Below are 10,555 nucleotides of genomic sequence, written 5' to 3'. Positions count from 1 at the left end.
TGTCGGATGTTGTCAAACATATTCAATTGGGGGAGGGGAGGGGAGAGGAGTAAATAGATGCTTCAAAATATTTATACCTAATTATTTCTATCAAATATTTGATTGGATTTATGCCTCACATTTAAAGCAAATAGTGATTTTTAACACCGCTGTATTCTGAAATAAATCGACATTTGAAGTTTATCTTCCTTTGAAACTTTAGACGTTATTGGAAATAAATTTCCCCACTCTCTCCTCCCTTCAGAAAATCTATTGAGCCACAGGATTCCTAACTTCTCGTGCACTGCACGGGGATGGTGATTGGAAACCAAAGGCTGGCCTTTTTGTCCCGAAAGGAGCGTACGTACATAGCCCCATTTTCCTAATTTCGTTTCTTAGACCAGGCAGGAAGAAAAACAAGATTTCCTTGTGTGCAGACTATCATAAAATTGTAAGGCAAAGTCCAGGACCGAAATGTTCAAAAAGCGGACAACTCAGTCTTTCCATGGGATAAATCTCTATCCAACGGATAAAATTTACTCTAACCAATACTTTTTATCCTCTCTGGATAGCTTCTTATCCGCTGGATAAAATTATCCGCTCTTGAACTTGCAACTGCGGCCTGGGCACAGTGAAGATGATCACCAAGGGTCACGGGCCGAAACCAGTCTTTCAAATCGGTCCGATACACGTACGATATTTACCGAAATTTGGCATTTTCTTCGAAATTGTGATGTCATCATAACATGCCCACAAGCCTTTTTGAAGATTCGGTGAAAATTCACCCAATTCTGGCTAAAAGCTTGCTTAAAGGGACCTACGTGAAAGTTGTTCAAAAAGTTTGTTTGTTTTTTTTCTATAGGGGGAAACCTTACATTTCAAAATATTTGATTGTCATGGTGTTATTAAATACTTCATGAAGGTTGATTCAGATGTCATCTAAAGATGTCGGACATGCTGTCCACTATAGTCGTCCAGCAGTAAAAGGCTTTGCAGAGTTTTGCTGTTCTTCAGTCACAGACAAAGACAAAGAATCAACTGAACTCAGGAGTGATTTTGGCTGCAAAGTTAGCTGCACAAACCTTCAGTACACTTATCCTGTAAGAACTACATACTGTAAGGACATACTACATACTGTATACACATAAGGACTACTTAAACTTAAAGGGGCTATGCCATGGGGATTCCCTCCCACAGGGGGGTGAGGTACTCCTCAAAATGTTTGGTGGGGGTACCTTCCAACTTTTTCTGAGTCAAATGCGTGAAATTTTTGTCTCGTCATGACCAGGATTTTCGAAAACGTCTCAGGAGCTGCTTCCGAAGATTTCCGACGATTTTCCGAAGACTTCCGAACGTTGCCGAAAATGAACGACGATATTCCGACGACCTTTGGACACTTGCGATTCAAACGGATTGTAGATTGTAGTCCCCAGGCGTGAGACTCACGCATAATGCGTGAGAGTTGGCAGGTATAGGGGTGTGCAGTTCGGTTCTGCAAACCCTGAACCTATTTTAGACCAAAATGGGTCAAAATGTGAATTTTGCAGTACCCATTTTAAGACCTGGTATTTAGAATCTATACCCAATTTCAGACATTCAGACCAAAATGGTTAAAATCTATACCCTATTTTGGTCTAAAATGGCTCACAAACCATACCCTTTGGTGCCACCATAGTCCTATATAGCTAATATAGAGGAGTTCTCAAGGGTAAACAGACGTCGTTTGACAGTACTATCACTGGGCTTTCAAAATTATGCCCTGGGAGAGGCTAATGCCTGACCTGCAGGTCTACCCCAGAAAAATACCTGCTTATGCATGGGGAGGGAGGGGGGGGGGGGGGATAGACACTGCCAGAATAGGCTGATGCATAATTTAAAACAAATAATATTAGATTCAGTTAAGAGTAAATAGAAAAATAAAGTAAAAAATGAACAATTTTGGCAAATTTATTGGTAGGGAGAAACCCGACAGTAACCTCAATAGAATAGAGTTGCCTGACTAGTACATTACTATGTCTTTGTTACACAGTTAAAGTTGCTTACCCCAAGCCGGGCATCAGCAGTCCCCAGTAGCCAGTGGTTGTACATCATTACTTTTGGCGGGGGACTTGTCGAGGGTGACAATGTTGCTGTTGATATCAAGGTTGGAGAAAACTGCACCGTAGTTGCCACAACCCAAGCCTCAACAAAGGTAAGCGCAAAATTGCCATACACTACTGTATATATAGGACTTGCATTGGGCAAATTAATCAGCTTGACTTGCTAAGATGTCAACACCCAGGTTTCAAACTCCTTTCACATCTACTTTTGCAATATTGTTAGCATTTAAGCTTTAATAGAAATATAAAATATTTTGATCCAGACAATGAAATCCAAATGATTGTGAGACCTTGACTAAAATTAATTTAATGAGATTCTTGATTCTTCAAGGAGCCATTCATCATCCCTGAACATTTAATCCAGTAATTAAGCCATGTTGTAAAAATATTTTAAAATCACACCAAGCGTTAAATTTTTCAAATCCACTCACTTGGAATGAGCAGCTCAGCTTGTTTTGCATTTGTTCCCCCCATCCCAATAAAAATTATGAAAACATTTGGTAAAGTAGTCTTTTTTTTTGTCTCAGTCCCCCCCCTCCCCCCTCCCCACAGGCTAGAAGAAACTAACAAATTTAATAAGTTATTGTCCTTGGAGTCTCACATTAAAATTGCAATAATGAATATGCTTGTAAAGCAAAAATGTATTGGTAATTAGAATAAAAAGCAAGTCGAGCCAAGATATTATGACTGGCTTTTTAGGTGATAATGGCAGTTATAACCTGCCTCTAATACTTTAGGTTTACAACTCAGAGGAAGGCCTGGTCACACAACAAAGGCTAAGAGGCTTGGTTGCCAATGGTGGACTGCTGGCAGTTCTTCCAGATCCTGTGGTGTGCTTTAAAAATGCTGTCTACAGTCAACAGCAGGTAATTAAGTCAATGGGTCACCAAGTGCTGTTATGTTGTTTTGCTCTCCTAATTTGAAAATATTGAGAATATATATATGACCCTGAGACAGGCATGTCAACTCTCCCAGAAAATCTATGGGGTCTCCAGATTTTGAACCGTATCTCCCGGTCTCCAGATTTATGTCTGTGATCTCCAGATTTTGAGCCATATCTCCCGGTGTACAGATTTATGTCTGTAATCTCCCGATTTTGAGCAGGATTTCTCCAGATTTATGTCTTTAATCTCCCAGATAATTGACAGAGCTTGCTATTTGTCATAAAAAAAATCTGAAATGTGTCACGTTGTTTCTGGTACTGTTTAATGTAAGTCCCCCCCCCCCCCCCCAATATAGCCATGAATTTGGCCTTGATGCGACGCCTCTGTAAGGCGCTTTGTTATTGCTGGCCGGGGAAGTCATATTCTCCATATTTGAAGACGTGTGAGGTTGACAGCGCTAGCCCTGCTGAGAATATTCATTTGTTTCCTGAAACAACTGAATAAAATGGATAAAATTTAAGACTTCAGATCTTTATAGAGATACACCTGTTGACCACTTGAAATTCTTCAGTGACCCCTTGCCTTTAAAAGTAAATTGGAGGACTGGTTAACTCTGAAGTTCAGGTTGTTGAAATGTTGACATTTTTCTTCTGTAGGATTTTGAACTGTCTTCAAATGCAAATGTAGTTGTTCTCGATTGGCTTACTGCTGGCCGTATGGCTCTTGGGGAAGTGTGGGATATGACCAGGTAACTGAGCAGTAAACAAACAAGAAATTTATGCTACACTCATCATCGGATGATTTATTACTTTGAAAATAGTCTGCAATGAGTCACTGCACAAAATACACTTTCAAATCTTGGATCACAATCACACCCTACCATATGACAAAGGTTTTGCCAGAGGGGTATCAAGGTGTCCTCATTCCACCAATTAAAAATTCATCTGTTCTTTTTACAAATATACAACTATGCAGCGACATGACTCCTTGATGCCCATATTATTTCTCAGTGAAAGTCTGCATAGTAACAAGTATTTACCTCTATTCTTTTTCATTTAGTTACAAGAGTCACAACAGAGTGTTTGTGGATGGAAAGCTGGTTTATGGAGATTCCATCTGCCTTAGTAGTGGAAAAAGCTGTCTCTCGCTGAAGGAATCTATGCGTGGCTCAATGGTAACAATTGCTACCCTTCCTCAAAAAACATACCCCCAAGGGGAGGGGGTACATTAGTGGCAGGGACATTGGAAGGCCTTTGGGGATTTGGACTTGGGGGTAAAAAGATTTTGGCAGGCCACTTTGTTAAGGGCAATACAAAGTATACCACTCTCAATTTTCAACAACTGTCAATATATTGTGGATGATGGATCGATGTTCATAGTACAGTAATGATCACTCAAGGAGTGGTGAGGAATGAGAGGAAGTCCTTGAATCGCAAGGAATGAGGCCAGGATTCCATTTTTTGTGAGAGATAAGAATCAAGTTGTATAAATTTTGTAGGGTCATTGGTCATAACATGTCATTTTACGGGGATCTTGGAAAAAAAATAGAACTATGAATTTCAAATTATGATAAGATACAACAAGTGATGGAAACATCTCATTACAACCCTGTTGTGTAGAAGATACCACTGAACTGTTGGTGTTTTTTTTCAAATGCTTAACAGGTGCTAGGAAGCTGTGTTTTCATTGGACCATACTTCAAAGAAATGAAGACAAGGATACAGAAAAAAGTTTTTGAACGAACAAGTAAGAAAGCGGAACCTCTTTTGTAAAAAATTTTTCTGAAGAGATAGGCTGGAGTTAGTATCCATTACAGGATTAGCAACAGGCTCAAGCATTGTCTTGTCTCCTACGCAGCTGTTATTAGGATCGTCACACAATCCTTCTCCCAACTAAGCATTGCATGACGACCCTAATAATGGCTGCGTAGGAGACCAGGCATTGTTAGGACAATGACCAAGTTAATTTCACTGGCCTGCATGGCTGATCTATGACAACTGGCAAATAAATAAATAAATAAACTGAAATTACATTTATTTAATTTTAACATTTTGTTGATCATTTGCCTTCACAGAATGTACTGGAATGAAGTCTACAAAGCAGGATGTAATGGCGTACGCTAGTATCTTAGATTCTACCTTGTGTGACGGGATTGTGGTCAAACTAGTTACCACACAAAGCACAGAGCAGGTATGCTATTGATGAGATGCATAAAAAAAAGACCTTAAAGAAGAAATTTTGAAAGATAACCAACCAGCAATAATTTTCACTCATAGATCTGCTTTCATTGTCTACAAAAGATAGAATAAAAATGTAAACTATGGACTTTTTTTTAATAGTGTCATAAAATTTGTACAGCTATTTCAATATTAACAATGTTGTTGGATCAAAGTATAAAGCTGTAAGACAAGACCTCAAGATTCTGTGTTTTTTTTTAAGAATAAGTTCATCAAAATCAGCTATGCCTCATCCGTCTAATGAAGATATACGATGGCGAGCCATTTGGATGGAAGAAATGTTAGGATATCAAACGAATGAGGTGGCAGCCTCTTTGAAGACGTCTTTAAGCTTTAAGCTTTGATCCGACAACGTTAATAATATTGAAATAGCTGTATATACTCAGAAACTTAAGCTAGAAATTTTAAATATTGAATGACAATCAGAAAACAATTTTAAAAGTTACCTTTAAATGGTCTTTCTTTTTCACACACACTTTCAGTTTAACTACTCTGGGGTCCTATTTCTTCCTGACAGACAGCTACGCTTTTTAAATAATGAATCTCCATTCCTTTTCAGGCATACTTGTTCTTTAGAGCAGTCATTGAAGACATTGTTCCAAGGCTTGGAGGGGATCCACTCATTAAATGAGAAATCATCCCAAATGTTATTATTCATGACTACTGTTAGTATTAATAATTTCTTAATGGCAGCTACTCACTGTTATTATAATAAATCATAAAACTATAATTATTGAGCTCAGAAGGTCTTTCTCTTTGCAAAGTTAGGCCCGGCTCAGACACCAAACTTTTCATGAGCCGAACCTAATGTATAAATTATTATAACATATTTCAAATAAAAAAATTAAAAATAAAAAAAAAAAAAACGCTAACATTTCGATTGGTTTTGCTTCAAGTAAATTAAGTTTGGCTAATTTAGTTCGGCGTCCGAATCAAAAGGCGGGATTTTCGTGATTTGGGCTGACCTTAATTAATTTGAATTAAGTTCGGCTCATGAAAAGTTCGGCGTCTGAACTGGGCCTTACAAAGTGCTCAGTTTCCATATACATCAAAGCCAATTTATGCAGTATTGGACAACTGTGTAATGCTGGTAAAATGATGGACAGGTCAAGAAATTGTTTTTTATTAGCTTTATTCCTTTAGTACAAAAACATGGCCACTGCCTAATATGTTTAATTCTCTTACTTTTAAAATAATGTTTACCATAATGAAGCTGTATACATTTAAGTATATAAGCTTTAAGTATAAGAAATAGTATAAATTACCTAGGGCACTTTTTTTGAACCATTGATTGGTTCCAAGTATGCTATCCCACAGCCTTTGAAAGGAGTATAAATTTACCTACCACCAAGGAAAATTACAACAAAATAGCAGAATATAATTTCTCTGAATATAGATTTACTTTTTCCCACATACTGGTATCAACTATTTGTACTGAAATAAAATTTGTTGAACACTAAGTTGTTTGTGATGTTAATGTTTCACAGTTTCCTTGTAAGAAGTTAAAATATGATCTGCAATCTCCTTAACGCCAACAAAATGTTTTGCTTGGGAGAAGATTGTTGGCCCACCTTGACGCATCATGGCTGATTCCCTCTCCATGACCTGCAGCAAAGATGAATTCACAAACATTTAAATTATTAATAGCAGTGTGAATTACACCCTATTAAGGGAAGAAATTGAGGAACATTTTTCATAGCCTCCCTCACAGATGCTCTTTTGGCTCATCACGCAATCTTTCCTCGACCTCTCCAACAGAGGAAAGATTGTGTGACAAAAGATTGCGTGACAAGCCAAAAGAGCGAGGGAGGCTACATTTTCCAGTGCTCTTGTTCATGAATAGTGTGTAGGCCTGATTTGATTTGCCATCTGAACAACTAATATGTCAAAAAAAATCCAAAGTGGATTTTGGGTTAAAGTGTTTGTATCTACTCAAAAGGGTGCCAAGAATGTTTAACTCGACAGCACGACTAGCCAGCATTCTTTTCCATGAATCTGCATCTTGCATAGCCATCCTTAAGAGTCAAGACTGAGACATCTTTGTGAAGAAATAATATTGCAACTGTGATAGACTGAGACCTGTCAAGTTTGACTAAAATTTTGCAAGAGGTGCATTTTTTGAAAGGCTCCGTATACACTGCTCCTAATTAACTTTTAATTAGTAAGAAGAAATAATTGAAAATGAACTGAGAGTGAACTTTAACCACAGATCAGACAGTCATCTCATGTGCACCTTTAGATCAGCTCCTACAGCTTCAGCCAGATCAGTTTTATTCACCACTAACAAGTCACTTTGTGTGATGCCAGGACCTCCCTTACGAGGAACTTTGTCTCCGCCTTTTAAGTTCAGGTTATGAAAGAAATGTGAAATTATATCATTTTAATTTTTTTTAATATTTGTTCATTCAATCAATTATAATTACTGACAATATTCTGAATGGAATTATCCCTGGCCAATCATTTTCACTTTTGGGGTACTCATATAGTGCCAGGGGGGTCAAAAGGCACCGCCCAAAAGGATTGCTTTTTGACCCCTCGCCTCAGGTGCGAAAAGGTGACAAAATGTCAAATGTTAGTATTTAACCAGGATAACAAAAATAGACAGTAAAGTAAACCAAAACAGTAGTGATTAAATCCAAGCACTAGAAGGGATAGCAAAATCTGAGCAGAAATCCCTGGCAGATTATGGCCCAACCTACTGAGTACTCCCCCCACCAAGGGAAGGGGGACAAATAAGATGCCCTGGACCCCCAAGGACAAACTACGTGTTTCCCACTGTGTTACAAAGAGCCTTTAGTTGTCTATCAATTGAACTTACTGCTTCAACTCAAAGGATTGTTTTAAACAAACCTGCAACATCAATGACATATATAATGTAGTCTGCCAGTTCCCTGCTGTAATTAGCGGCAAGGTTGTCTCCACCCGACTCAATGATCACCAAATCTGGCTGAAATGTTTTAGTCAGGTCTTTCACCTCTTCCATGTTCAGTGAAAAATCCTATAAAAAAAAAGTTTGAAAAAAAACTTGTCAAGTTTTTCACTTTTATTCATAATGAAACTACAGTAACACTCTGGTGCTGGTAATGAGTGAAATCCATGTTGTCGTGTATAGAGAATTCCAATGCAAAAAGAACTAATTTTTCCTCCCTAATGAAGGAAAGCTATTATTTTTATTTTATTTTATTTTATTTTATTTATTACAAATACTAAATATAGTTACCGTAATAATGTTAGTTAGTATAGCAAGGTTCTTTTTAGCCTGGGCCCTGCAGCGAAGAGCTGGCAGTTTCATTGGTGTTTGGTGACACGCAGTGGAGCCGCAAAAACAGGCACCAAAGCTGCGGGAAGAATCATCCCTGCATTCTTCTCGAGGCTCCACCACAGGCCACCAGACCCCAACAAAACCGCCAGCCATGCAGGCTAGGTTTTTTTTTTCAACATTAATAATTTTAGGTTTATTCTGTTTTCTACAGATTGCCTTCATTTTTGGCATTTAGCACAGAGTAGTTCATTCAAGAAACTTTAGAGGGCCATCCTTTTCAAAACTCAACCTAATATTCCTCACTGGCACTTTATGCCCTAGTCCTTCAATTATAATGATACCATAACTACTATATAAAAGTTAATCATTTAAAGGCAATATTAATACTTAAAAATGTGGCCTTTTCTACCTCTCTGATAGCAGCATGTGGGCAGCCTCCTGTCTCTACTGCCCTCATTCTTTCCTCTGGTAATGCCTCATTTTTCACTAGAAATTCCCAATCTTCCCTAACAAAAATGTAGAGCAATTATGATTCGGAGCCTTGATTTAATTTGTGTAACCTTGTAGTTTTCAGTTCTGAAGACACTTTTCAGCCACATTTTTATTTCACAGCTATTATTTTATAAAAAAAAAAATTATAAAATGTGATAATTTGAGATGAGTTACAAATTTAAAGGAATAGAATAAGTTTATTTATCTGTCCCATGTTTACCTGGTAAAGATGTCATTTGTAACAACACAGATGCCATAGGAGTCCCTCAAATGTTTACACAGAGATAAGACTAACGCAGTTTTCCCAGACCCAACTGGACCACCAATACCAACTGTAAATGCACGCTGCAAAAAAAAAAAAAATCATTACATAGTAAAATGGTGGAAACAGCTCTCTCGTATTTGTTTGAGGCCCAAATCCACAAGGCTCCCAGATGGCGAAAGAAATTATGTGACACTAGCACTCTAAGCTGAGAGGAAAGGCTTGATCAGAATTTGCAGGGATCCAATTGGTAAAATCAGAAACTGTCGGACTTACTAAAAATTAATAGAAACTAATACATCCACTGCAAATATAGGTAACCTGCTTAGAAAATGAGTTCGAGATCTAGTCTTCAAAATTAGATGATGCAATGGGTAATATAAGTACATTCTGTTATTAACAGGTCACTTACTTGTTTCCAGTCTGTTCTGTTAACCAATTTATCTCTCTCAAGCCACATTCCAGGATTTGACATGAATTCATGGGTGTGTCCATGTTCATTGGCGCCATGACTATGCTCATGGCCACCATGATGATGAGATTGTTCTGTTGATCCACTTACGTTACCAGCTGAAACACATACAGAAAACACAGGAATGTTATTGCACTATAATATCCCAGAGTATTGCAAGTCAGTTGATAGGTTTTAGGTTTTTCAATTCAGAGAAAATTAAGGGATGCAGGAGGTGCACAAGATTATACAAAAATTGTACAAAGTTTTCCGAAGATGTTCCATGTTGCTTTTTTATTGTTGTTTTACCTCACTAGTAAGTTTGGCAGGTAACAGGTGTTTACAGTAAGTATGAGGCCCTGCAATGCCGCACTCCAAAACATATTCGAATCTTCCAAATTTATAGCCTGCGTCACAGACGGACTATAACCCCCGGTTATTACCGGGGGTTATAGTCCGTCTGTGACGCAGGCTACCAAATTTAATGTTACGAAAACACTTTCAATTAAGAATTCTCACAAATTTTCACTCAAAAAATTATTAAGTATCGTTGGCATACGTGTGCAACGTCGCTTGAAAGACAATACTGATTGCGTGAGTTTGCCTGGCTGTTTTTATAGCAATCACACGCAATTCGCATAAGCCTAAGTTAGCCTTAGCTTTGTTTCCATACACAAGCTCATTTGCGGCAATACCAACCCCATATTTTTCCAGATAACAACACTAGCCACACTTTACCTTTTATAAAACTGCAAGGCTTCTCTTCATTGTCTCCCATAATTTGGATTTATACTTTCTCGTCCAAAGTCGACAGTACAGTGTGCTCGGTCAAAACCACCAGGCGTTACTACTTAGGATGAGTGAGTACTGGGACGAGCATATTTGATGG

At 38.0% G+C, this 10,555-nt stretch overlaps 2 protein-coding genes across 6 annotated transcripts; one reads left to right on the top strand and one right to left on the bottom strand.

The window, feature by feature from the left end:
* The first annotated feature begins 274 nt into the window (after window positions 1–274).
* Window positions 275–5,987, top strand: LOC146488915 (uncharacterized). Of its 4 annotated transcripts, none has more exons than XM_085114637.1 (9): window positions 275–339; window positions 842–1,079; window positions 2,009–2,170; window positions 2,816–2,944; window positions 3,619–3,710; window positions 4,022–4,136; window positions 4,627–4,708; window positions 5,037–5,152; window positions 5,759–5,986. In XM_085114637.1, exons 2-9 carry the CDS (start codon window positions 912–914, stop codon window positions 5,828–5,830), a joined length of 936 nt encoding a protein of 311 aa, XP_084970763.1. In that variant the 5' UTR covers window positions 275–339; window positions 842–911; the 3' UTR covers window positions 5,831–5,986. The 4 variants fall into 4 exon arrangements, with proteins under 4 accessions (XP_084970763.1, XP_084970784.1, XP_084970777.1 ...); XM_085114658.1 differs by having other exon boundaries at window positions 279–339; window positions 902–1,079; window positions 5,759–5,987; XM_085114651.1 differs by having other exon boundaries at window positions 291–383; window positions 902–1,079; window positions 5,759–5,987.
* Window positions 5,988–6,172: 185 nt separating this feature from the next.
* LOC146488914 (uncharacterized) lies at window positions 6,173–10,533 on the bottom strand. 2 transcript variants are annotated; one of them, XR_014865640.1, is made up of 8 exons: window positions 10,405–10,533; window positions 9,628–9,785; window positions 9,174–9,298; window positions 8,871–8,967; window positions 8,050–8,197; window positions 7,433–7,536; window positions 6,616–6,804; window positions 6,173–6,585 (listed from the first exon to the last, which is right to left on the bottom strand). XR_014865640.1 is itself a non-coding variant. In XM_085114668.1 (7 exons), the coding sequence occupies exons 1-7, from the start codon at window positions 10,442–10,444 to the stop codon at window positions 6,673–6,675; spliced, it is 804 nt and encodes a 267-aa protein (XP_084970794.1). In that variant the 5' UTR covers window positions 10,445–10,533; the 3' UTR covers window positions 6,175–6,672. The 2 variants fall into 2 exon arrangements, 1 of the variants encoding a protein (XP_084970794.1); XM_085114668.1 differs by having other exon boundaries at window positions 6,175–6,804.
* Window positions 10,534–10,555: the final 22 nt, after the last annotated feature.

The sequence above is a fragment of the Pavona decussata genome, unplaced genomic scaffold, assembly GCF_977016875.1.
Source record: "Pavona decussata unplaced genomic scaffold, jaPavDecu1.1 SCAFFOLD_8, whole genome shotgun sequence".
NCBI classification, from domain to species: domain Eukaryota; kingdom Metazoa; phylum Cnidaria; class Anthozoa; order Scleractinia; family Agariciidae; genus Pavona; species Pavona decussata.
Note: the sequence above shows the minus strand (reverse complement) of the source record. Positions and strands in the feature narration are given on the sequence as shown.

What these genes read in the sequence shown, in the direction of transcription:
- LOC146488915 (XM_085114658.1), top strand. Translation starts at nt 912, where the DNA reads ATGTCATCTAAAGATGTCGGACATGCTGTCCACTATAGTCGTCCAGCA. An exon ending in AAAAGTTTTTGAACGAACAA is followed by an intron (nt 4,709 to 5,036) that starts GTAAGAAAGCGG and finishes TTGCCTTCACAG; the next exon opens with AATGTACTGGAATGAAGTCT. An exon ending in CCACACAAAGCACAGAGCAG is followed by an intron (nt 5,153 to 5,758) that starts GTATGCTATTGA and finishes ATTCCTTTTCAG; the next exon opens with GCATACTTGTTCTTTAGAGC.
- LOC146488914 (XM_085114668.1), bottom strand. Translation starts at nt 10,444, where the DNA reads ATGGGAGACAATGAAGAGAAGCCTTGCAGTTTTATAAAAG. An exon ending in CACATGCTGCTATCAGAGAG is followed by an intron (nt 8,198 to 8,870) that starts GTAGAAAAGGCC and finishes TTTTTTTTATAG; the next exon opens with GATTTTTCACTGAACATGGA. An exon ending in ATATGTCATTGATGTTGCAG is followed by an intron (nt 7,537 to 8,049) that starts GTTTGTTTAAAA and finishes TGAACTTAAAAG; the next exon opens with GCGGAGACAAAGTTCCTCGT.